The sequence below is a fragment of the Thalassophryne amazonica genome, chromosome 7 (assembly GCF_902500255.1).
Source record: "Thalassophryne amazonica chromosome 7, fThaAma1.1, whole genome shotgun sequence".
Taxonomy (NCBI): Eukaryota; Metazoa; Chordata; class Actinopteri; order Batrachoidiformes; family Batrachoididae; genus Thalassophryne; species Thalassophryne amazonica.
This window is the reverse complement of record NC_047109.1, coordinates 75,877,222-75,902,559: the sequence shown is the minus strand read 5'-3', so window position 1 is coordinate 75,902,559 and position 25,338 is coordinate 75,877,222. Positions and strand designations below refer to the sequence as shown.

The window sequence follows — 25,338 nt, the reverse complement described above, 5'->3', positions numbered from 1 at the left end:
TGTCCCGGAAAGAGCACAGGAGACGTGTGTCCCCCGGCCCCATGACAAGAGTCTAAATAGATGACACATAAATATTAATGTCAAAATAGTTTGTTATATATTATTTAATGTGTCGCCCTGAGGCAGAGCGCTAATTGAATTTGCGGTGACATATCTAAAGCATTTTGCATGTGTGTGTTCTTATCTGATGCGAAGAGGATTAAGCTTAACGAGGTCAGAATATGTGAATGTAGGCGGACATGATGACAGTGATTAGTCACTAAAATCAGATCATTTGTGACACAGACACAGAGCACTGAAAACTAATTGTTTCCAGTCATCACGCAGTTTGCTGCTCGTGCTGTGACCTGAGTACAGTCTGTATCCTGTTTCAGTTGTATATCTGTATTTATTAATGCCAAACTGATAAAATTTGAATATGTTATTACAATACTGTATTGTTGTATGTCCACTACTAAACAATGGTAAAAAAAAAAGAAAAAAAAAAGTGGCTTTTGTGGGATACTCAACATGTAATGCTTAAAAATATTCATTCTAATCCAATTCCATTTTTTCCGCAAATCTGATTGGTTAATCGTGTGAGATTTCACACCATAAAATATCATGTAAATAGTGGCAAAATATTAAAACCATTTCACATTTAATGTATGAATCTGTGCCCTGATCACACGCGCTGCTACGCAGATGTAAATACTTGTGCTGTCATCTGAGGGTGACAGAAATTAGTGCAGCGAGGATGATGCCAAACTGCGTGGATTTAATGGATTTAACTGGATTGATTGATGGATTTACTGTGGATTTAACTCAATGCAGCTGACGAGATGGAGAAATCTGTGGGTCTGCTCACAGAATTTCCAGTTTGGCATGAAGACGTTGCTGCAACGGTAAGCATTGACGAGCCGACCACACCCTTTCACAACAATTCGCTGACAAAACTTCTTACAGAAAAATAAACTGTGCAAACTATGGAAATGGATTACAATGGGAATAACCCTGTTGTGTCTGATGATTTGCGGATATTTATGCTGGATTTTATGGTGCAAACTGAGTTTTACGGCTATTACGGTATACGCTATACAGTAAAATGGCTATTTGTGACTGTAATCCAGCATTAACGTCCGCAAATCATCAGACACAACAGGGTTATTCCCTAATTAGTATTTTAAGCTATATTTTACCAAAGTCTACAAAAAATATAATTTAATTTTATCTGATCAAATACGCCAGTGTCAAGCCCCGCACTCTGCCTCTGTGATTGGCGTGTTGATTGTTGTGAAAGTGTAGTGACACGGACCCACAACAGGGGCGCAAATGAACGGCCAATAGATGAGCAAAAAAGTAACAATTTAATGTTGTGAAATGTGCACAACGAATATACAGACAATCTCAGAATATAATTACAGTCAATCCACAAAGGTGACGTGTGGGCAGGCTCGAGGATAGAAGACGTCTGTCCTGAGAAGAGCCGGAACCACACGATTTCCGCCGCCACAGAACCTGGTGAATATTGGAGCCGCCAAGTCCCGAATTCCCAGGTGATCACCGTCCCCGACTGTCGGATCTGGTACTGCTGGCGAGAACAAAGACAGTCAAGTGTGGGTGTGTGTACACCCAGTAACAACAACGGTGGGAATGCCACCTCCACCTCTCACTCAGAATGCTGTAGAGTACCGCAGTGATTCCTCAGGGGAAAAGAGTGCCGTCCTGCACTCACTCAGCTTCCACAGAAAGAGGAACCGGTACTCCTGCAAACACTCACAATATACAGATATATTGCAAAACACAAACGGCTGAGTCTATTACCTCCAATGAAGTATGATATCTCGGCGATGAGGTGGAGATGACGTCTGGGTTTTATGGAGTGAGATGATGAAGAATGAGTGACAGCTGTCAGGAAGTAATGAGTAACAGCTGTCACTCCCGGCTGTGTCCGTGGCGGCAGCGCCCTCTCGTGCCTGAAGCCCGCACTTCAGGCAGGGCGCCCTCTGGTGGTGGGCCAGCAGTACCTCCTCTTCTGGCGGCCCACACAACAGGACCCCCCCCTCAACGGGCGCCTCCTGGTGCCCGACCAGGTTTGTTGGTGTGTCGACGGTAGAAGTCGGCCAGGAGGGCCGGATCCAGGATGAAGCTCCTCTTCACCCAGGAGCGTTCTTCGGGTCCATACCCTTCCCAGTCCACCAGATATTGGAACCCCCGGCCCATTCGACGGAAGTCCAGGAGCCGGCGCACTGTCCAAGCCGGCTCCCCGTCAATGATCCGGGCAGGAGGCAGCGCCGGACTGGGAGCACAGAGGGGTGAGGTGTGGTGAGGTTTGATCCTGGAAACATGGAAGACCGGGTGGATCCGCAGTGAAGCTGGGAGCTGGAGCTTCACTGCGGCAGGGCTGAGGACTTTGAGGATACGAAAGGGGCCAATGAACCTGTCCATCAATTTAGGAGACTGTACTTGCAGGGGGATGTCCTTCGTTGACAACCACACCTCCTGCCCGGGCTGGTATGCAGGGGCCGGGGACCGCCGGCAGTCTGCATGGGTCTTGGCCCTCGTCCGGGCTTTCAACAAGGCAGAACGGGTGGTGCGCCACACCCGACGGCACCTCCGAAAATGGGCCCGGACCGAGGGCACACCGACCTCTCCCTCCACCACGGGAAATAATGGGGGCTGGTACCCCAAACACACCTCAAATGGGGAGAGGCCGGTGGCAGAAGACACCTGGCTGTTATGCGCATACTCGATCCAGGCCAGATGGTTACTCCAGGCCGTCGGGTGCGCGGATGTTACGCAGCGGAGGGTCTGTTCCAGTTCCTGGTTGGCCCGTTCTGCCTGTCCGTTCGTGTGTGGATGGTACCCGGACGAGAGGCTCACGGTGGCCCCCAGTTCCCTGCAGAAGCTCCTCCAGACGTGTGAGGAGAACTGGGGACCACGGTCAGAGACGATGTCGGTGGGTATCCCATGCAGACGGACGACGTGGTGGACCAGGAGGTCTGCTGTCTCCTGGGCTGTTGGGAGCTTCGGGAGGGCCACGAAGTGGGCCGCCTTGGAGAATCGGTCCACTATCATGAAGATGGTGGTGTTGCCCTGGGATGGCGGGAGGCCCATGACGAAATCCAGGCCGATGTGGGACCAGGGGCGATGAGGCACCGGTAACGGCTGGAGAAGTCCTTGGGACCTTTTATGGTCTGCCTTGCCCCTGGCACAAGTGGTGCAGGACTGGATATACCCCCAGACGTCGGCCTCCATAGACGCCCACCAGAAGCGCTGCCGGACAACTGCCACGGTCCTTCGCACCCCTAGATGACAGGAGAGCTTGGAACCGTGACAGAAGTCCAAGACTGCAGCTCTGGCCTCTGGTGGGACGTATAAACGGTTCTTCGGACCTGTACCTGGGTCCAGGCTCCGTGCCAGGGCCTCCCGGACGGTCTTCTCCACGTCCCAGGTGAGGGTGGCCACGATAGTGGACTCTGGCAGGATGGGCTCCGGTGGATCTGACAGTGCAGTTTTGACCTCCTCTTCGTGTACCCAGGACAAGGCATCCGACCTCTGGTTCTTGGTCCTGGGGCGATAGGTGATCCGGAAGTCAAAACGCCCGAAGAACAGTGACCAGCGGGCTTGCCTGGGGTTCAGCCGCTTGGCGGTCCTGATATACTCCAGGTTCCGATGGTCAGTGAAAACCGTGAACGGCACAGACGCTCCCTCCAACAGGTGTCTCCACTCCTCAAGAGCCTCTTTCACCGCAAGGAGTTCTCGATTGCCGACGTCATAGTTCCGTTCAGTCGGGGTCAACCTGCGTGAAAAGTAGGCACACGGGTGAAGAACCTTATCGGTCTCTCCGCTCTGGGACAGCACGGCTCCTATCCCTGAGTCAGAGGCGTCCACTTCAACCACGAACTGGCGGCTAGGGTCGAGCTGCACCAAAACTGGCGCAGTAGAGAACCGATGTTTCAACTCCTTGAACGCGGCTTTGCACCGATCCGACCAGGTGAAGGGGACTTTTGGAGAGGTCAGGGCTGTCAGGGGGCTAACTACCTGACTGTAGCCCTTAATGAACCTCCTATAGAAATTAGCGAAGCCGAGGAACTGTTGCAGCTTCCTACGGCTTGTTGGTTGGGGCCAATCTCTCACCGCCGCAACAATTGGCCGGATCAGGGGCGACGGAGTTAGAGGAGATGATAAACCCCAGGAAGGACAAAGACGTGCGGTGAAACTCGCACTTCTCGCCCTTCACAAACAGTCGGTTCTCTAACAACCGCTGCAGGACCTGACGTACATGCTGGACATGGGTCTCAGGATCCGGAGAAAAGATGAGAATATCGTCCAGATATACGAAGACGAATCGGTGCAGGAAGTCCCGCAAGACGTCGTTAACCAAGGCTTGGAACGTCGCGGGGGCATTGGTGAGGCCGAACGGCATGACCAGGTACTCAAAGTGACCTAACGGGGTGTTAAATGCCGTCTTCCATTCGTCTCCCTTCCGGATCCGAACCAGGTGATACGCATTTCTAAGATCCAGCTTAGTAAAGATTTTGGCTCCATGCAGGGGGGTGAACACGGAATCCAACAATGGCAACGGGTATCGATTGCGAACCGTAATCTCATTCAGCCCCCTGTAATCAATGCATGGACGGAGTCCGCCATCTTTCTTGCCCACAAAAAAGAAACCTGCCCCCATCGGGGAGGTGGAGTTCCGGATCAGCCCGGCAGCTAATGAGTCCCGGATGTAGGTCTCCATTGATTCACGCTCAGGTCGTTAGAGGTTGTACAGCCTGCTGGACGGGAACTCAGCGCCTGGAACCAAATCAATGGCACAATCGTACGGACGGTGCGGGGGAAGGGTGAGTGCCAGATCCTTGCTGAAGACGTCAGCAAGATCGTGGTACTCAACCGGCACTGCCGTCAGATTGGGAGGGACTTTGACCTCCTCCTTAGCCTGTAAACCGGGAGGAACCGAGGATCCTAAACACACCCGATGGCAGGTTTCGCTCCACTGAACCACCACCCCAGACGGCCAATCAATCCGGGGATTGTGCTTCAACATCCATGGGAAGCCCAAAATCACGCGGGAGGTAGAAGGAGTTACAAAAAACTCAATCTCCTCCCGATGGTTTCCAGACACCACCAGAGTTACTGGTTGTGTCTTGTGTGTGAGTAAAGGGAGGAGGGTGCCATCTAGTGCCCGAACCTGCAATGGCGAAGGAAGCGCCACCAGAGGGAGCCCTACCTCCCTTGCCCATCTGCTGTCTAGCAAATTCCCTTCTGACCCCGTGTCCACCAGTGCTGGGGCTTGAAGGGTTAAATCCCCGCTCAGTATTGTAACTGGGAGTCGTGTGGCAATCTGTGTGTGTTTCACGTGAATGTTTTGACCCCCCTTAGCCCAGTCTCTGAGGGCGGTTGTTGTTGTGGCCGTTTGGGGCAGTTTCTCTGTGTGTGCTCTTTTGAGCTGCAGAGAAAACACTCCCCGCGGATCAGCCTGCTCATTTTGGCCCTGTGCGTTTCCCTAACAACGTCAGCAGGGGGAGCTGTTGCCCCACAGAGCGCTGCGGCTGTGGAGCGTGGGGAGGGCGGCCCCTTTTCGAAACCGGAAGGGAGAGGGGCGGCGCGTATCTGGCCACGTCCTTCGCCTCGCTCCCGACGGCGTTCCTCCAACCGATTGTCTAACCGTATAACGAGATCGATAAGCCCATCTAAATCCCGCGGTTCCTCCTTAGCAACAAAATGCTCCTTCAGGACTAACGACAGTCCGTTTATGAAGGCGGCGCGGAGCGCAACGTCATTCCAGCCGGACCTCGCAGCCGCGATGCGGAAGTCGACTGCAAATTTGGCTGCACATCGGCGCCCCTGTCGCATTGACAGCAACATTGTTGAAGCGGTCTCTCCTCTGTTAGGGTGATCAAACACTGTTCTGAACTCCCCCACAAACCCAGTGTATGCTGATAACAACCGTGAGTTCTGTTCCCAGAGCGCCGTAGCCCAGGCGCGTGCCTTACCCCGAAGCAGAGCAATCACATACGCTATTTTACTAGCATCTGACGCGTACATGACGGGACGTTGTGCGAAGACGAGCGAACACTGCATGAGAAAGTCCGCGCACATCTCCACACAACCTCCGTACGGTTCAGGAGGGCTTATGTATGCTTCAGGGGATGGTGGGAGGGGTTGTTGAACCACCACTGGAACGTTCATATCCTGCACAGGGTCGGCAGGAGGAGGAGCTGCAGCAGCGCCCTGAGCGCTCGCCGCCATCTGCGCGGAGAGAGCCTCCACCCTGCGGTTCAGGAGGATGTTTTGCTCGGTCATTTGATCCAACCGAGCCGTAAAGGCGGTGAGAATGTGCTGTAGCTCACCAATCACGCCTCCTGCAGACGCCTGCGCTCCCTGCTCTCCCATTGGTTGTTCAACAGCCGGGTGACGCCCCTCGGAGTCCATGACGCTGGCCGAGATATCCTGTTGTGAAAGTGTAGTGACATGGACCCACAACAGGGGGCGCAAATGAACGGCCAATAGATGAGCCAAAAAGTGACAATTTAATGTTGTGAAATGTGCACAACGAATATACAGAAAATCTCAGAATATAATTACAGTCAATCCACAAAGGTGACGTGTGGGCAGGCTCGAGGATAGAAGACGTCTGTCCTGAGAAGAGCCGGAACCACACGATTTCCGCCGCCACAGAACCCGGTGAATACTGGAGCCGCCAAGTCCCGAATTCCCAGGTGATCACCGTCCCCGACTGTCGGATCTGGTACTGCTGGCGAGAACAAAGACAGTCAAGTGTGGGTGTGTGTACACCCAGTAACAACAACGGTGGGAATGCCACCTCCACCTCTCACTCAGAATGCTGTAGAGTACCGCAGTGATTCCTCAGGGGAAAAGAGTGCCGTCCTGCACTCACTCAGCTTCCACAGAAAGAGGAACCGGTACTCCTGCAAACACTCACAATATACACATATATTGCAAAACACAAAAGGCTGAGTCTATTACCTCCAATGAAGTATGATATCTCGGCGATGAGGTGGAGATGACGTCTGGGTTTTATGGAGTGCGATGATGAAGAATGAGTGACAGCTGTCAGGAAGTAATGAGTAACAGCTGTCACTCCCGGCTGTGTCCGTGGCGGCAGCGCCCTCTCGTGCCTGAAGCCCGCACTTCAGGCAGGGCGCCCTCTGGTGGTGGGCCAACAGTACCTCCTCTTCTGGCAGCCCACACAACATTGATATTAGGGCTAGGTTGTGACTGGCTGTTCGATTTGTGATGCAGCAAATTGAATTTGTCTATGCTCATGCTCAGATTTCTCAAATTACAGGCAAAGCTTCCTCCTTCCTCTGTGATCCTGAAAAAAACGCTATAATATACGAATAATGAATGTTTATGAGTTCAATGGTAGGAAATATTCATATATACAAGGTCTGTCCGTAAAGTATAGGTCCTTTTTATTTTTTTCAAAAACTATATGGATTTCATTCATATGTTTTTACGTCAGACATGCTTGAACCCTCGTGCGCATGCGTGAGTTTTTCCACGGCTGTTGGTGACGTCATTCGCCTGTGAGCACTCCTTGTGGGAGGAGTCGTCCAGCCCCTCGTCGGAATTCCTTTGTCTGAGAAGTTGCTGAGAGACTGGCGCTTTGTTTGATCAAAATTTTTTCTAAACCTGTGAGACACATCGAAGTGGACACGGTTTGAAAAATTAAGCTGGTCTTCAGTGAAAATTTTAACAGCTGATGAGAGATTTTGAGGTGATTCTGTCGCTTTAAGGACTTTTCACGGTGCGAGACGTCGCTCAGCGCTCTCAGGCAGCGTCATCAGCCTGTTTCAAGCTTAAAACCTCCACATTTCAGGCTCTGTTGATCCAGGACGTCGTGAGAGAACAGAGAAGTTTCAGAAGGAGTCGGTTTCAGCATTTTATCCGGATATTCCACTGTTAAAGGAGATTTTTTTAATGAAAGACGTGCGGGCGGATTGCAGCGTCGGCTCGCAGCTGCCGCGACGCTCCGTCACAGGAAAAACACCTCTGTTGGAAGCCTTGAGGACAAGTTGGAACATGTCCAGCTGATAAACAATTTCTCATATACTCACTCCACTGAAAGCCATCAAAAGCCAACTGGATTTTAACAAATGGTTATCAACACGGAGGTGTTTTTCCTGTGCCGCCGCGCCGCGTCGGCTGCGTCCCGACGCGCGGACCCGTCCGCACGTCTTTCATTAAAAAAATCTCCTTTAACAGTGGAATATCCAGATAAAATGCTGAAACCGACTTATTCTGAAACTTCTCTGTTCTCTCACGATGTCCTGGATCAACAGAGCCTGAAATGTGGAGGTTTTCAGCTTGAACAGGCTGATGACGGCGCCTGAGAGCGCTGCGCGACGTCTCGCACCGTGAAAAGTCCTTAAAGCGACAGAATCACCTCAAAATCTCTCATCAGCTGTTAAAATTTTCACTGAAAACCAGCTTAATTTTTCGAACCATGTCCACTTCGATGTGTCTCACAGGTTTAGAAAAAATTTTGATCAAACAAAGCGCCAGTCTCTCAGCAACTTCTCAGACAAAGGAATTCCGACGAGGGCCTGGACGACTCCTCCCACAAGGAGTGCTCACAGGCGGATGACGTCACCGACAGGCGTGGAAAAACTCACGCATGCGCATGAGGGTTCAAGCATGTCTGACGTAAAAACATATGAATGAAATCCATATAGTTTTTGAAAAAAATAAAAAGGACCTATACTTTACGGACAGCCCTCGTATAATATATTCATTATTTGTTTTATATAATGCCAAAAATAGATCCTTGTCATTTGATATTTTATTAATTTATAAACAACATGAGTTAAATAATGTTTTAAATATATAAGGCTTTTGCCCATATTGTTTCCTTGACGAGTCATCATGACTTCCAAGTATTTTTTTTTTCCTGGGATGACCAAATTTGGTCCACATTATGTCAAACCTCTTTGATTATTAATTGTTATTATTATTATTATTTTCACATATAGAAGGACACACGTTACCAAAATCAAAAAATACCTTCTGTGGGTATTAAAGACAAGAAAAGAAAAAGGCGAGGCGGGGGGGTTACTGTTTGCTGAGGGCTTAATGTACCAATTACATTTATTATTTAATATTTATTGTTACATACCACGGGACACAGTGTGCAGCGTCCACAGGTCCAGTTCCCATGCTGGGTAACCTTTGCTCACGTCTATCTCATCCTACACTGACATTAGCTACAAATGAGGGCGACAAACCATCAGTGTCTATCACTTGATGCCCATTCCTGGGGCGTGGCCAGCCTGTATTTACTTGGTGTTACTGTGTACAGCGTTTAATGATAGATTGTAAAGGACGGAATACGTCAGGACGGTTGCTCTGAGTTTTTACTTCATGCTTGACCGCTTAATGCAACCAAAGTTTGTTTGATTTGTTTCAGTCTGACATTTTTCACAGTTGCATCTCATTAAGGTGTCTTATAAATCACTTAAGACATATTATTTGGTTAAAAAACCCCAGCATTTTTAGATTTAGAAGTGCTTGTTGCGTCTGCCAAGGATGTAATAAAATCATTGGCATTTATTTATTTGTCTGTCTGTCTGTCTTTTAGCAGTATTACGTCAAAACTAATGCACGGAGTTTGACAAAATTTTCACCACCGATAGATATTAGGATATGGAAGTAACCATTAAATGTTGGAGGTGATCCGGATCCAGATCCAGATTCTGGATCAAGATTTCACTTTATATAGGCTTTGAAGGATTACTGTTTGCAGGATTATGTCAAAGTTACTGCACGGATTTTGACAACATTTTTACACAGATACATAGTAGGCCATGGAAGACTCCATTTAATTGCGGAGGTGATCTGGATCCGGATCTGGGTTCTGGATCAAGAGTTCATTTTATATAGGCTTTGAAGGATTACTTCAAAACTACTTCACGAATTGTCACCAAATTTGCACCACAGACAGATATTAGGGCATGGAAGACGCCACTGAATTTTGGAGGTGATCCAGATCTGGATTCTGGATCAAGATTTCACTTTATATAGGCTTTGAAGGATTACTTCAAAACTACTTCACGAATTGTCACCAAATTTGCACCACAGACAGATATTAGGGCATGGAAGACGCCACTGAATTTTGGAGGTGATCCAGATCTGGATTCTGGATCAAGATTTCACTTTATATAGGCTTTGAAGAATTACTTCAAAACTACTTCAGGAATTGTCACCAAATTTGCACCACAGTGATCTGGTGTAGCAGACCGAACGGTTTGCCCCTAAAAATCAGTCCGCCTTTTGCATCTGCACATGCGTCATTTCAGACCACAGCAGCACATCTGAGACGGAGTCTCTTCACCCAAAGCAATCAAATGGATTAATGGGATTATTAACTATCAGATGATAAAGGTAAAACCTCTTAAATTATTCTAAAGTCAGTTTTAAGCAGAAACGAGGTTGGTTTAAGCAGAAACTCTGCGAAATTCCGTGACGTGTTGAAATGTCCGACGTGCAGTGAACGCATCAGTTACCAGCTCGTTTAGCCGTGGCACTCTGATCGCTTCTGCTGCCTTTTATGATGAAATAATGCTGAATTTATGTGTAAATGATTGTTGTACAAAAGCTTCAGATATCTGTCGCTGCGATAGATGATCACAGGAATGCAGTTTGAAGCAGAAACGAGGTGTTAATCTGTGACCCGCGTCATGAATTTCGTAATCGGGGGGACCGATTTGTAGGAGGACTATTTGGTGTGCAACACCGAATCCAGATTCTGGATCAAGATTTCACTTTATATAAGCTTTGAAGGATTACGTCAAAACTACTTCACAGATCATCACCAAATTTCCACCACAGATACATACAACCCCTGGCAAAAATTATGGAATCACCAGCCTCGGAGGATGTTCATTCAGTTGTTTAATTTTGTAGAAAAAAAAGCAGATCACAGACATGACACAAAACTAAAGTCATTTCAAATGGCAACTTTCTGGCTTTAAGAAACACTATAAGAAATCAGGAAAAATAATTGTGGCAGTCAGTAACAGTTACTTTTTTAGACCAAGCAGAGGGGAAAAAAATATGGAATCACTTAATTCTGTGAAAAAAATTATGGAATCACCCTGTAAATTTTCATCCCCAAAACTAACACCTGCATCAAATCAGATCTGCTCGTTAGTCTGCATCTGAAAAGGAGTGATCACACCTTGGAGAGCTGTTGCACCAAGTGGACTGACATGAATCATGGCTCCAACACGAGAGATGTCAATTGAAACAAAGGAGAGGATTATCAAACTCTCAAAAGAGGGTAAATCATCACGCAATGTTGCAAAAGATGTTGGTTGTTCACAGTCAGCTGTGTCTAAACTCTGGACCAAATACAAACAACATGGGAAGGTTGTTAAAGGCAAACATACTGGTAGACCAAGGAAGACATCAGAGCGTCAAGACAGAAAAGTTAAAGCAATATGTCTCAAAAATCAAAAATGCACAACAAAACAAATGAGGAATGAATGGGAGGAAACTGGAGTCAACGTCTATGACCGAACTGTAAGAAACCGCCTAAAGGAAATGGGATTTACATACAGAAAAGCTAAACGAAAGCCATCATTAACACCTAAACAGAAAATCAAGGTTATAATGGGCTAAGGAAAAGCAATCGTGGACTGTGGATGACTGGATGAAAGTCATATTCAGTGATGAATCTCGAATCTGCATTGGGCAAGGTGATGATGCTGGAACTTTTGTTTGGTGCTGTTCCAATGAGATTTATAAAGATGACTGCCTGAAGAGAACATGTAAATTTCCACAGTCATTGATGATATGGGGCTGTATGTCAGGTAAAGGCACTGGGGAGATGGCTGTCATTACATCATCAATAAATGCACAGGTTTACGTTGATATTTTGGACACTTTTCTTATCCCATCAATTGAAAGGATGTTTGGGGATGATGAAATCATTTTTCAAGATGATAATGCATCTTGCCATAGAGCAAAAACTGTGAAAACATTCCTTGCAAAAAGACACATAGGGTCAATGTCATGGCCTGCAAATAGTCCAGATCTTAATCCAATTGAAAATCTTTGGAGGAAGTTGAAGAAAATGGTCCATGACAAGGCTCCAACCTGCAAAGCTGATCTGGCAACAGCAATCAGAGAAAGTTGGAGCCAGATTGATGAAGAGTACTGTTTGTCACTCATTAAGTCCATGCCTCAGAGACTGCAAGCTGTTATAAAAGCCAGAGGTGGTGCAACAAAATACTAGTAATGTGTTGGAGCGTTCTTTTGTTTTTCATGATTCCATAATTTATTTCTCAGAATTGAGTGATTCCATATTTTTTTCCTCTGCTTGGTCTAAAAAAGTAACCGTTACTGACTGCCACAATTTTTTTTCCTGATTTCTTATAGTGTTTCTTAAAGCCAGAAAGTTGCCATTTGAAATGACTTTAGTTTTGTGTCATGTCTGTGATCTGCTTTTTTTCTACAAAATTAAACAACTGAATGAACATCCTCCGAGGCCGGTGATTCCATAATTTTTGCCAGGGGTTGTATTAGGGCATGGAAGACTCCACTGAATTTTGGAGGTGATCCAGATCCAGATTCTGGATCAAGATTTCACTTTATATTGGCTTTGAAGGATTACGTCAAAACTACTTCACAGATTCTCACAAAATTTCCACCACAGGTAGATATTAGGGCATGGAAGACTCCACTGAATTTTGGAGGTGATCTGGATCTGGATTGGCGAACGTCAGAAATCTCTGACTGCTCTTGTTTTACTTATTGTTGTAAGGAAGAAATGTGCACGTCTTTCAATGTTCTGACCAGAGAGGTTTCGTTGACTGTTTCACAGTGTTTTTTCCTGACTGAAGCTGCTAAACTGTCCACACGTGCGCTGCACCATCAAATATTTATGGTGATGCCTGTGGTCAGTTGTAACCCTTCACAGTCATAGTCCATTTTGGTTTCTTGAGACCACCACAGTACAACTCAAATCATGAAAAACAATCCTGGATGGATTCCACTGGAAATGAGTGAATTCAAGTCACATTTATAAGACGACAGAACGGCAGGTGAAAACAGAAACAGGGAGAGTATGTAAAGGAAAAAATAGCTCAGGAGGGAAAAGCAGATTTGCAGCTTCTCCATCTGTGAGCATAATCCTTAAAAAATCGGTTTCCAGCACAGTGAGAAAACAGGAAGATGGAGCAGCTTCATGTATTATATCACTTTCTTATCATTTAGGTTTAATGTGAGAAGCAGCAAGAGTTGTATTGGACTGTGTTACAGACAGCGAGGGGTCATGTGTGTTTTGGTGGACCATCGGCCTTCAAACTGTGTCCTGTGTGTGTCATTATGTATATTATATCGTTCTGCTGCTTTGTCTGGCTGTCAGTGGTGCACAGCCTCCTCTCCTCTCTTCAACATTTGTGTGACATAAAATGAAGACATGAAAAAAAAAAACGCATGACAACAATGAAAATAGTCATTTCTGTGTAAACACAGGCAGATGGCTGCTGTGTTTCTGTGTGGTGCATGTAATCACACTGACTGTGGTGTTGTGGGTGATTAGTGTTCTGCTTGATGAAATCAGGTAGCGTGAGGTTTTCTGCATTACCTCCATCTGTGCGAGCATCCACTAGTAAAGTCTGATTTTTTTTTTCTCCTTTTTTGCTTTGCCACCCCTGTAATTTGGCCTGTGTTCAATCACTCTCTTCAGCAGACTGAAGAAAAGGCAGCCACCGCTGTTTTCGAATGCTAATGAAAAACTCTCGAGCTTGGGTTTTGTGTGGGAAGCTGCCATGTGTCAGCACTCAACATTAAAGTGCATGTCTGCTTGTGTGATTTCTTTGCTGATTGCTCACCTGAAGCAAATTATCGGAAAACACACAGAAAGGAGGCATCTTCTCATGCAGACACGAGATAATTTAAAAATACATTAAAGGGGACATGTTTTGCAAAATGTGATTGTAGCTACCTGTAGTTGGAATTTTATGTACAATATCCTCAAAGTTCAACAATTCTAGGTCTTTAGATGTAGAACTACACTGCTATAAATGAAATTTATGCCTGAAACAGCTCACATTGGGCCTCTGTGACTTATGTAACACAAGGTCATACTGAAACTTTTGTTTCCTCTAAGACGCACCCAGTGAGGTGATCTGTATTTTGTGTGACATGCCCACACAGGTTGTGGGAGAAACACAAAGATACCACAGCCCCTTTCCCTGTTGAGGCTCAACAGCCATAGGCTGTATATACAGTTGTATGCAAAAGTTTGGGCACACCTGAGAATTTTCATGATTTTCCTTTATAAATCATTGGTTATCTGGATCAGAAATTTCATTTAAATATATCATATAGCAGAGGAACACACTGATATTTGAGAAGTGAAATGACGTTTCTAGTATTTACAGAAAGTGTGCAATAATTATTTAAACAAAATTGGGCAGGTGCATAAATTTTGGCACCCTTGTCATTTTATTGATTTGAATCCATTTAGCACCAATTATTGGAACACAAAATTGGTTTGATAAGCTCATTGACTCTTGACCTCCTTACACAGGTGAATCCAATCATGAGAAAGGGTATTTAAGGTGGCTATTTGCAAATTTTTCCCCTCTTTGCATCTCTTCTAATGAGTGGCAACATGGGAGCCTCTAAACAACTCTCACATGACCTGAAAACAAAGATTGTTCAACATTATGGTTTAAGAAAAGGATACAAAAAGCTATCTCAGAGATTTCAGCTGTCAGTTTCCACTGTGAGGAACATAGTGAGGAAATGGAAGACCGTAGACACAGTACTAGTTAAGGCCCAAAGTGGCAAGACAAGAAATACCTCAGATAAGCTGAAGTGAAGGATGGTGAGAACAGTCATAGTCAACCCACAGACCTGCTCCAAAGACCTACAATATGATCTTGCTGCAGATAGTGTCTCTGTGCATCGTTCACTTCTACAGTGCACTTTGCACAAAGAGATGCTGTAATGCAGAGGAAGCCTTTTCTGCTTACATGTCACAAACAGAATCGCTTGAGGTATGCTAAAGCACATTTGGACAAGCCAGCTTTATTTTGGAATAAGGTGCTGTGGACTGATAAAATTAAAATTGAGTTATTTGGACATAACAAGGGGTGGTATGCATGGCTGAAAAAGAACACAGCATTCCAAGAAAAACACTTGCTACCTACAGTAAAATTTGGAGGTGGTTCCATTATGCTGTGTGGCTGTGTGGCCAGTGCAGGTACTGGGAATCTTGTTAAAGTTGAGGGTCACATAGATTCCAGTCAGTATCGGCAGATTCTTGAGAACAATGTTCATGAATCAGTGACAAAGTTGAAGTTGTCCCGGGGCTGGACCTTTCAACAAGACAACGACCCTAAACACTGTTCAAAATCTACTAAGGCATTCATGCAGAGGAACAAGTACAATGTTCTGGAATGGCCACCTCAGTCCCCAGACCTGAATATTATTGAAAATCTGTGGTGTGATTTTAAGTGGGCTGTCCATGCTTGGAAACCAACAAACCTGACTGAACTGGAGATGTTTTGTAAAGAAGAATGGTCCAAAATACCTTCAACCAGAATCCAGATTCTCATTGGAGGAAGTGTTTAGAGGCTGTTATTTCTGCAAAAGGAGGATCTACTAAATATTGATGTATTTGTTTTTCTGTTGGGGTGCCCAAATTTATGCACCTGCCTAATTTTGCACACTTTCTATAAATCCTAGAAACTTCCTTTCACTTCTCAAATATCACTGAGTCTGTCTGGTATATGATATATTTAACTGAAATTGCGGATCCAAACAACCAATGATTTATAAAGGAAAATCATCAGGGGTGCCCAAACTTTTACATACTACTGTACCTCTATGACATCACCCATAGGTTTTCTGAAGAGCTGGTTTAAAGCTCAGATGGGGTGGTTCCATACGAGGGCTGTCAAAAAAGTATAGGTCCTTTTAATTTTTTTCAAAAACTATATGGGTTTCATTCATATGTTTTTATGTCAGACATGCATGAACCCTCGTGCGCATGCGTGAGTTTTTCCACGCCTGTCGGTGACGTCATTCGCCTGTGAGCACTCCTTGTGGGAGGAGTCGTCCAGCCCCTCGTCAGAATTCCTTTGTCTGAGAAGTTGCTGAGAGACTGGCGCTTTGTTTGATCAAAATTTTTTCTAAACCTGCGAGACACATCAAAGTGGACACGGTTCGAAAAATTAAGCTGGTTTTCAGTGAAAATTTTAACGGCTGATGAGAGATTTTGAGGTGATACTGTCGCTTTAAGGACTTCCCACGGTGCAAGACATAGCGCAGCGGTCCCAGGCGCCGTCGTCAGCCTGTTTCAAGCTGAAAACCTCCACATTTCAGGCTCTATTGATCCAGGACGTCGTGAGAGAACAGAGAAGTTTCAGAAGAAGTCGGTTTCAGCATTTTATCCGGATATTCCACTGTTAAAGGTGATTTTTTTTAATGAAAGACGTGCAGACGGGTTCGCGCGTCGGGACGCAGCCGGCGCCGGCACAGGAAAAACACCTCCGTGTTGATAACCATTTGTAAAATCCAGGCGACTTTTGATGGCTTTCAGTGGAGTGAGTATCTGAGAAATTGTTTAACAGCTGGACATGTTCCAACTTGTCCTTAAGGCTTCCAACAGAGGTGTTTTTCCTGTGGCGGAGCGTCGCGGCGGCTGCGAGCCGACGCTGCAATCCGCCCGCACGTCTTTCATTAAAAAAATCTCCTTTAACAGTGGAATATCCGGACAAAATGCTGAAACCGACTTCTTCTGAAACTTCTCTGTTCTCTCACGACGTCCTGGATAAATAGAGCCTGAAATGTGGAGGTTTTCAGCTTGAAACAGGCTGACGACGGCGCCTGAGAGCGCTGCGCGACATCTCACTCCGTGGGAAGTCCTTAAAGCGACAGTATCACCTCAAAATCTCTCATCAGCCATTAAAATTTTCACTGAAAACCAGCTTGATTTTTCAAACCGTGTCCACTTCGATGTGTCTCGCAGGTTTAGAAAAAAGTTTGATCAAACAAACCGCCAGTCTCTCAGCAACTTCTCAGACAAAGGAATTCCGACGAGGGGCTGGACGACTCCTCCCACAAGGAGTGCTCACAGGCGAATGACGTCACCGACAGGTGTGGAAAAACTCACACATGCACACGAGGGTTCAAGCATGTCTGACGTAAAAACATATGAATGAAATCCATATAGTTTTTGAAAAAAATAAAAAAGGACCTATACTTTATTGACAGACCTCGTATGTCACTTTGACACCTGATACTGTCTAACTCCTGGCCAACTCACGCCCTGTGACACTAGGGCACAAAGACCATACGAATCACACAAATTAGCAAAATAAACAAAAGTTGAGCTGCATTTTTACGGGACAGATAATTGGGCAGCACAGTTTGAGGGGGTAAAATATGACACATATGATGTCATTTCTCTACGTCCGGTGACAGAAATACGGCACTTTCTCTGAGATTTTGGGCACGCAAACAAAGTGAAAATGCAAAGAAAAGTGACAATGCGGTGGAAAGTGGACATGCGTTGCGGATTGTTTATGACCCAGAGCTCAAATGTGTCGAGCTGGTTGTGCAGGTGAGAGAACACAGCTACTCTGGTTGGCTGTGTAGGCTAACGATTACTAACACAATGTCTCCCATTTGCCTCGTCTTCATTTCTCCACTGGGAACTGAAAAAAAACTGCACTTTTTGCGACTGCTTCGGTGATTGCAGCCAAAAACAAAACAGTACACCATTTTTTCATGTGAAGTTATGTTGTGTATATATTGTCTAACGGGAGCAGCTGTCCCCATAGGTGCTCAAATCACACGAGATCACGCAGGATTCAAATGAGACTTTGCTGCCCTATTAAGGCGATCCGAACGGCAGTCGCACAGCCGTGTGTGAATGTCATTTGATGAGCTAGAATGTGGTTTGGAGCAGGTTCGAATGATTCGTGCAGCTCGCATGTGGCACAGCACGAAGGACGAAACATGACAACATAAAATAAAATAAAATAAAATAATGAACCAAGCAGGAAACCCCACAATGCTAGCAGTATGCAGCAAGCATATGCTGAAAGCTCTCTCTCCCTCTCTCTCTCCCCCACCCAGAAATCAGCTGAGCACAGTGAGGCGCGCCTCTGAGATGCACTGATTCACTGACCCAGCGCCTGTGATCATGGTAGAATGTCCAGAACCTCCAGTCCACCTCATGTGTCAAAGGATTCATCTGAATTATCATGTTAACATGGCTGTTAGACCCCGTCCACACGGATGCAGTGCGCGTAAACACGTCACCGAGATGCACTGACTCACTGTGATACACGGTGTAGTTGGTGTGATTGCACAACGTTCACGTCTGGTGCACGTGATGATTGCGGCTTTGCACTTTACAATATTTCTTTGTGCACCAAACAGGATGCGGGGGGGAGTCAACTCAGCTCATCGGGGCGCAATCAGTATGTGCTGACGTGATCTGACTGCTCCAAGTGCTGGCGAGTTGCCATTTCAAATGCCAGTTTGTATGCCATTCTAGCTAGCAGTCACACAGCAGTACGACCACCGTACAAATATTTCCTAGTTCGACTGCAGCAGGACGGTAGTGTGCCTGTTTTCTCTACATTAGGGCTGGCCTGCCAATTTGCCAAATTTCCCTACGTACCACACAAATGCTGTCCGAGGAATTTGAATGTAGCTCATATGCAGCACGAACTGCACGAATGTTGTTTCAAAAACCGATTTCTTATGGTATTCCTGCAATTGGTGCTGCAGGTCGAATGCAGTTCAACTGGAGGTTGAGTTGCACAAATGGCATTCGAATGTCCATTCCTATGGTGGTACAAATATGGTAAGACTGACTCCATTCGGGTTATTTCAGCATGAGCGACACAAAAATGTGCCAACTGCTGTAGGAATGCTGTACGAGGCGTTCGAGTGCAGTTTGAATGTAGCACAACTTGCACAAATGTCATTTGAATGTCAATTCATACGGCATTCGTGCTCTAGTGTGACAAAGGTATGAGAGGTAAAGATGTGTGGGGGCAAGACATGACTATCTTGTAGTTACCAAGCAAGCTAAGGATGACAGGTTAATTTTGGTTTGGGTGTTTAATGAACACGTATATTTTTGCTAACTGGAGAGTAGTTGTTATAACAGGTGGCTTGGGTGCATGTAGTACAATCAGTGAAAGGCATATTGACTCAGTAATTGTGGCACCATGAGTGGATCTAACATCACCAATCTACTGTTGTGCTCATAAGTTTACATACCCTGGCAGAATTTTTAGATTTTTTTTGGCCATTTTTCAGAGAATATGAATGGTAGTGCAAAAACTTATTTTTCACTCATGTTGGTGATTGTGTGAAGCCATTTATTGTCAAACAAGTGTTTACTCTGTTTAAATCATAATGACAATAGAAACTAACCACATGATCCTGATCAAACGTTTACATACCCCGGTGATCTTGGCCTGATAACATGCTGTTATCAGACACCCAAAAGTGGGTTATTTTAAGCAACTGTGGGGTCTTTTTTAGCTACAAATATTAATATCTGTTTTTAAGATACCTGGGGACATATATCAGTTCCCTGAAATTATAATTAATAGTAATAATAATTAATACGACTCCTTGAAAGCGAATGCTAAACATGTCCCATTGCATGTGATGAAGGTTGGTGTCAGACATGTCACCTCTTTAACGATAAATGCAATATGACAGCAACTGTTATGGCCTTTAAATGTTGAAACCTTTCATCACAGCATCCCATCAGATCAATCAGTTTAATCTCATTAAACCCCTAAATGTTTTTGTTTTTAGTCCCCAAGTGACTCATCACTGAGAGTCAGTTATTATATTTGACAGATGCACACAGCTTTAGGAATCCCAACTGATGTGGAAAATGCCAAAACAATTTCCCACCGATTGTCATGTGCGCAGTGGGGAGAAGATTATAAAGCTGCTGCTCTTCCAAGAAGCTGCTACTTGAGGAAGCTTCACATTTCTGGCCCACGATGGTGGCAGTCTGTGATGGCAATGTGTTGACAAATCCATGTTTCTCTGGTAGCACATACAGGATTAAGCTGAGAACTGTGCATTTTTGTCTTTTTGTGTGTCCTTACAGTGATGCTGCTGAACACAATGGAGTCGACCTCAGAGCTGGGCTGGACCACCTATCCTGACACAGGGGTAAGCAGGGAGTTGACTGTTCATGTGCTTTCAGCTGCCAAGAGCAAACTTGTGAGAGAAGTGTGGAGATGTCTTCATTTGCATCAATCATTAAGAAATACAAACAGTATGATACTGCATGATAAACCTGTCTGGAGTCGGCAGTTCTCAAAAATTGAGTGATTGTGCAAGGACACTAGTGAGGGAAGCCACCAAGACATTTATGATAACTGATGGTGTTATAGGCTTCTGTGGCTGTGACTGGCAAAACTGCACATAGTGCAAGTTTTGTGTGTTGCATAGTCAGTTATACCGCTTCATGGTGGAGTGGAACAGCAAAGGATTTTCGATACATTAAAGGGGATGTCTATATTTAATCTATTTAGTTGTGTGAAAATCCTTTGTTCCACTCCACCAAGAAGCTGAGTGGTGCAACAGACAAAGGTCCAAGTCAAAGACATATTCAGTGACTTGGAAATGTTCATGTATCCAACCCCTGACTTGTCTAAAGAAAAATGGCTCTAAAAGTGATAATTTATATTAACACTAATCCGTATATTTAGTTTGTCCAGTTACTTATGGCTTGTGACTATAGGGGGACTATGTATAAAGTTGGCTGTATTTCCGATACAGTTAATGTGATATTTTTGTTAAATCCTTTAAATTAAAACTGAAATTCGACACTATGAGTACATCTTGATTATTTCATTTGTTGGAGTAGAGCAGGGGTGGCCAAGTTCGGTCCTCGAGAGCCACCTTCCTGACACTCTTAGTTGTCTCCCTGCTCCAACACACCTGAATCCAATGAAAGACTTGTTAGCAGACTTTTAATGAGCCATTCATAGGATTCAGGTGTGTTGGAGCAGGGAGACAACTAAGAGTGTCAGGAAGGTGGCTCTCGAGGACAGAACTTGGCCACCCCTGGAGTAGAGATTATAAAAAAATAAAAATATAAAAATTATAAAATTGTGTCACTGTCCAAATGCTTAGTTCCACAGGACAGAGTTCCACTATTGTTCCATCTTCAATTTCTTTACAAGACTTGAACATCCAGGTTAAATCCCCCCCATGATTCAGTTCAAACTATTGCCACGGTATCAGTGTGTTTTCTGGCTAAATGTTTTCTAGCTAAAGCATTGAACACCTTACTTTCAGTTTAGTGGAATGCGCACAGTTGTTTGGCGTGTACAAATCACACACTCTGTACAGCCACAAACCTGCGAACAAACCTGGTCTGGTCTGCTAACGCTAGCCATCTATTCTCAAGGTCGGTCATCCGGACATTTAACCTCAAGAGGCGGGTTTTGTCGATGAAAACATCACAGAGCTCAATACAAATACATGTAATTTGGTCACTTTTCAAAGGGGTTAGACTTGTCAAGTCAATTTAATGTGCAATTTCAAGTCAGCTTAGTGTATAAATCTCACTGTTTCGGGCAATGATAGCAACCCGGCTGATTTCAATAGACAACCAATGCAGCCTGAGTGAGTTTTCACCGAGTTCAAATTCTCACCTTCGGATTGGCTACTTCACCGAAATGACGTGGCGGCGACCTCGAGAATATTGATTTATCATTTATCGTTCATTGTTTCACATAAAATCTGTCTTGGACATTTCATTTTTCATGTGCTGAAGGTTTTTTGTTGTTGTTGTTGCTGCTGTTACTGTTATTTTAAGAAAACATTACAGTGTGATTGCTAAAGTTAGCTAACTTTGGAATTCTGCAAATGCCACAAAAGCATATTTTACTGTGAAAAATGTTGAGAAAATACATGAGCAGTGCAATAATGGATTACAAATGCATAAAAAAAAAGAATAACGTTTTGATTCCAGGTGAAAATAAATCCTTTTTCATTTTTATTTAACCAGGTTTCATGAAAATCGATGTTACAGTTTTTGAGTAATCCTACTGATAATCCAACAAACAGATACTGGAAAAAAATATTAATACTTTGAATGAAGTCATTATAGGTGTTGTGTTTGCAGCTTCTAAGTGAACCCAAATGTGCAGGCAGTAACCAAATGGGATGTAAGGTGAATACAAAAATTTATTGTCCCAAAACACACGTGAGTAAAGTCTAAACAAGCTGAAAGAGTTCAAAAGATTCCACAGGAGTCAAAAAGCAAAATATAAGACCAAAGCGCAGGCAGCGGGGGGGCAACAAACAAACTGGGTAAAACACAGGGCAATGAATACTGAAATGTAACACAATGGCAAAGACACAGAAGTGTAAGGGATAATCAATACTCACAAATGTTACTCAGAGGAGGCGACAGACATAACAAAAATATACACATCTTACAGCAGAAGGAGACAAGGATAATCAAATACAACATACCACGGAAGGAGCCAAAGAACAATCTGGCAACCAGAAAAGAAAACAGTGCAGACTTAAATACTTAAAACACAGATGACAAAAGAGCTACAGGTGTGGAATACACGAGAGTAGGGGAGACCGGAACACAACACACACACAGAAAGTAACACACACAAAGTGACTCAGATCTCAAAATCATCAGAATCATGGAGGTGAGTAGAAATTAAACACATCTCATAATAATACTCAAACTAAAAGGAGAGCCACAAAAACTAAGTACAAACCAAAGAGGAAATGGCAGCAAACCAACATGGAACTCAAAGATGCAAATGAGTGCAAACACACACACACAAAAAAAAAACAACCTGAGTAACAGATGAGGACACACAATGATAATTACCATGAGGACACAGACAGGAGACAAAACACAAAAATATCCAACAAGTACAACAGACATACACAGGGGACAGAACACAAAGACAACTAACACAAAGACATGGACAGAAGACAATGAAAATCAAAACAGACAGGGGCCAAACCACAGCAATAAAGGCCTCTCACACTGCACACATTCAGGGCGTTAAAAGGATCACTCTTAAACAAATTATTTTCAATGAGAAGCACCGCAATGCTTCAAAAGCAGCTTCACGCTGTCCAATACAAACAAGACATCAGGCCAAAACATGGAAGACTACAGTGCAGAAATGTGTTACAGAACTGCTTATTTATACACAGCAGTTTTCCGAAGAAAATCCTTGAAATTTTTTTACCTCAAGATTAATTTCTGATTACTGTAAAATAAGAGAAGCATTTCTTACATGAGAATACTTGTAATTAAAATAGTAAGCATCTTTAGAATCCATTGTGCACTTTCATTTATTCAATTAAAGCATTTGCCCAATATTTAACATTTCACTATCTCATGTTTTATAAGATTGTGGGTGTAGTAATTCAATAAAAAGAGAAAACTTCCACATTTTTCAAAATTCACCTTTATTTAAGTGACACTGCTGGAGAAGGTAATTATATGCAGAAAGGGAGCCATTCAACTTCAAGTTTGAAGTTTAATTGTTCATTTTGTGCATAAATGGTTTGGGTTCAGGGTCAGAGATGTTTTGCAAAATGGTTGGCAACTGGCAACTGAGTTTGATTGGTTGGAGGTTTGGTGGTGGGTGCAGTTTAAAGGTAAGCAAGGACTCCCCTTGCCTTTTGTACAGCCTTGAGACCTTCAGAGTGGCCTTTGAATTGGTTTATAATGACTTCACTCATGACGAGATTGCTGTGACTGAGCCACAGATCCACTGTTGTTGTGCTGCTTTATGGCTGTTACGCTGCCTTGAACGATGGCTATGTGTCTATTCGGCCCCGTTTATGAGTGACTGCATGCACACCTGTGCTAGGGTCACTTCCTAGGTCAGTTAAGTCATTCATCTGTGAATGATTGTGGCACAGCTATAATATGTACCTGAATTACACATATACATCATCTTTTATTGCCATGAGGTGAACACATCAACGTACTGTCAGAAAGTGCAGCACAGTGTTTGTACTTATGTACTCAGATATTGTGCATGTAAATGTGAAGGCTGCTCTCATGCCCAGATTGTCAAATCAAAAGGCTTTATCAGAGCCACCTTGGTGTACCCAAGGGGATTGGAATCATAAATGCAACGTACCGTAGGCATGTCATGAGTGGTGAAATGTGTGTGAAAGTTTTGAACATGTTCAAAAATTTTGTGGGGACACAGTGTATAGTTGAATGTAATTGAATCAGTGAATTCAAATCACTGTCCAATCCATGAAACATTTCTTTACAGGAGAAGGTTTTTATTATTTTTCTCAATGTATTGCTATGGTCTTAGTATCATACCTTTGACATTAGTACCCTACTAGAGGCAATAAGTCACAAAATTGTTGTGTGGGCCGCCAGAAGAGGAGGTACTGCTGGCCCACCACCAAAGGGCGCCCTGCCTGAAGTGCGGGCTTCAGGCACGAGAGGGCGCTGCCGCCACGGACACAGCCGGGAGTGACAGCTGTCACTCATTAACTCCTGACAGCTGTCACTCATTCTTCATCATCGCACTCCATAAAACCCAGACGTCATCTCCACCTCATCGCCGAGATATCGTACTTCATCGGAGGTAATATCCTCAGCCGTTTGTGATTACAATATTTGTATATTGTGAGTGTTTGCAGGAGTACCGGTACCTCCGTCGGTGAAAGCTGAGAGAGCGCTGAAGGCACTCTTTTCCCCTGAGGAATCTACAGTACTCTGCAAGTTATTGAGTGAGAGGTGGAGGTGGCATTCCCACCGTTGTTGTTACTGGGTGTACACACACCCACACTTGACTGTCTTTGTTCTTCGCCAGCAGTACCAGATCCGACAGTCGGGGACGGTGATCACCTGGGAATTCGGGACTTGGCGGCTCCAGTATTCACCAGGTTCTGTGGCGGCGGAAATCGTGTGGTTCCGGCTCTTCTCAGGACAGACGTCTTCTATCCTCGAGCCTGCCCACACGTCACCTTTGTGGATTGACTGTAATTATATTCTGAGATTGTCTGTATTTCGTTGTGCACATTTCACAACATTAAATTGTTACTTTTTTGCTCATCTATTGGCTGTTCATTTGCGCCCCCTGTTGTGGGTCCGTGTCACTACACTTTCACAACAAAAATGTGGTGGCAAATGACACCAGTTTTAGGTGGGTGACCAAATAAAGGCAATGGAGTTGGACCTTTGTTGAACAGTTGAAACTTTGCATAAAAAGGACAAACATTATTGTTATTCCAAATCTAATATGAAAAGAACACTACAGACGACCACTTTTGGCCTTAATTTGCATCTGCATATGTATC

The 25,338-nt window shown here is 44.6% G+C and overlaps 1 protein-coding gene across 2 annotated transcripts in view; it reads left to right on the top strand.

The window, feature by feature from the left end:
- ephb6 (eph receptor B6) overlaps positions 1-25,338 on the top strand; it is a 105,322-nt gene that overhangs the window by 25,368 nt on the left and 54,616 nt on the right. For both annotated transcript variants that reach the window (XM_034174570.1, XM_034174571.1), the window contains exon 2: positions 20,120-20,184. In XM_034174570.1, coding sequence (XP_034030461.1) covers positions 20,120-20,184 — 65 coding nt within the window. The remainder of the gene's footprint in view (positions 1-20,119; positions 20,185-25,338) is intronic.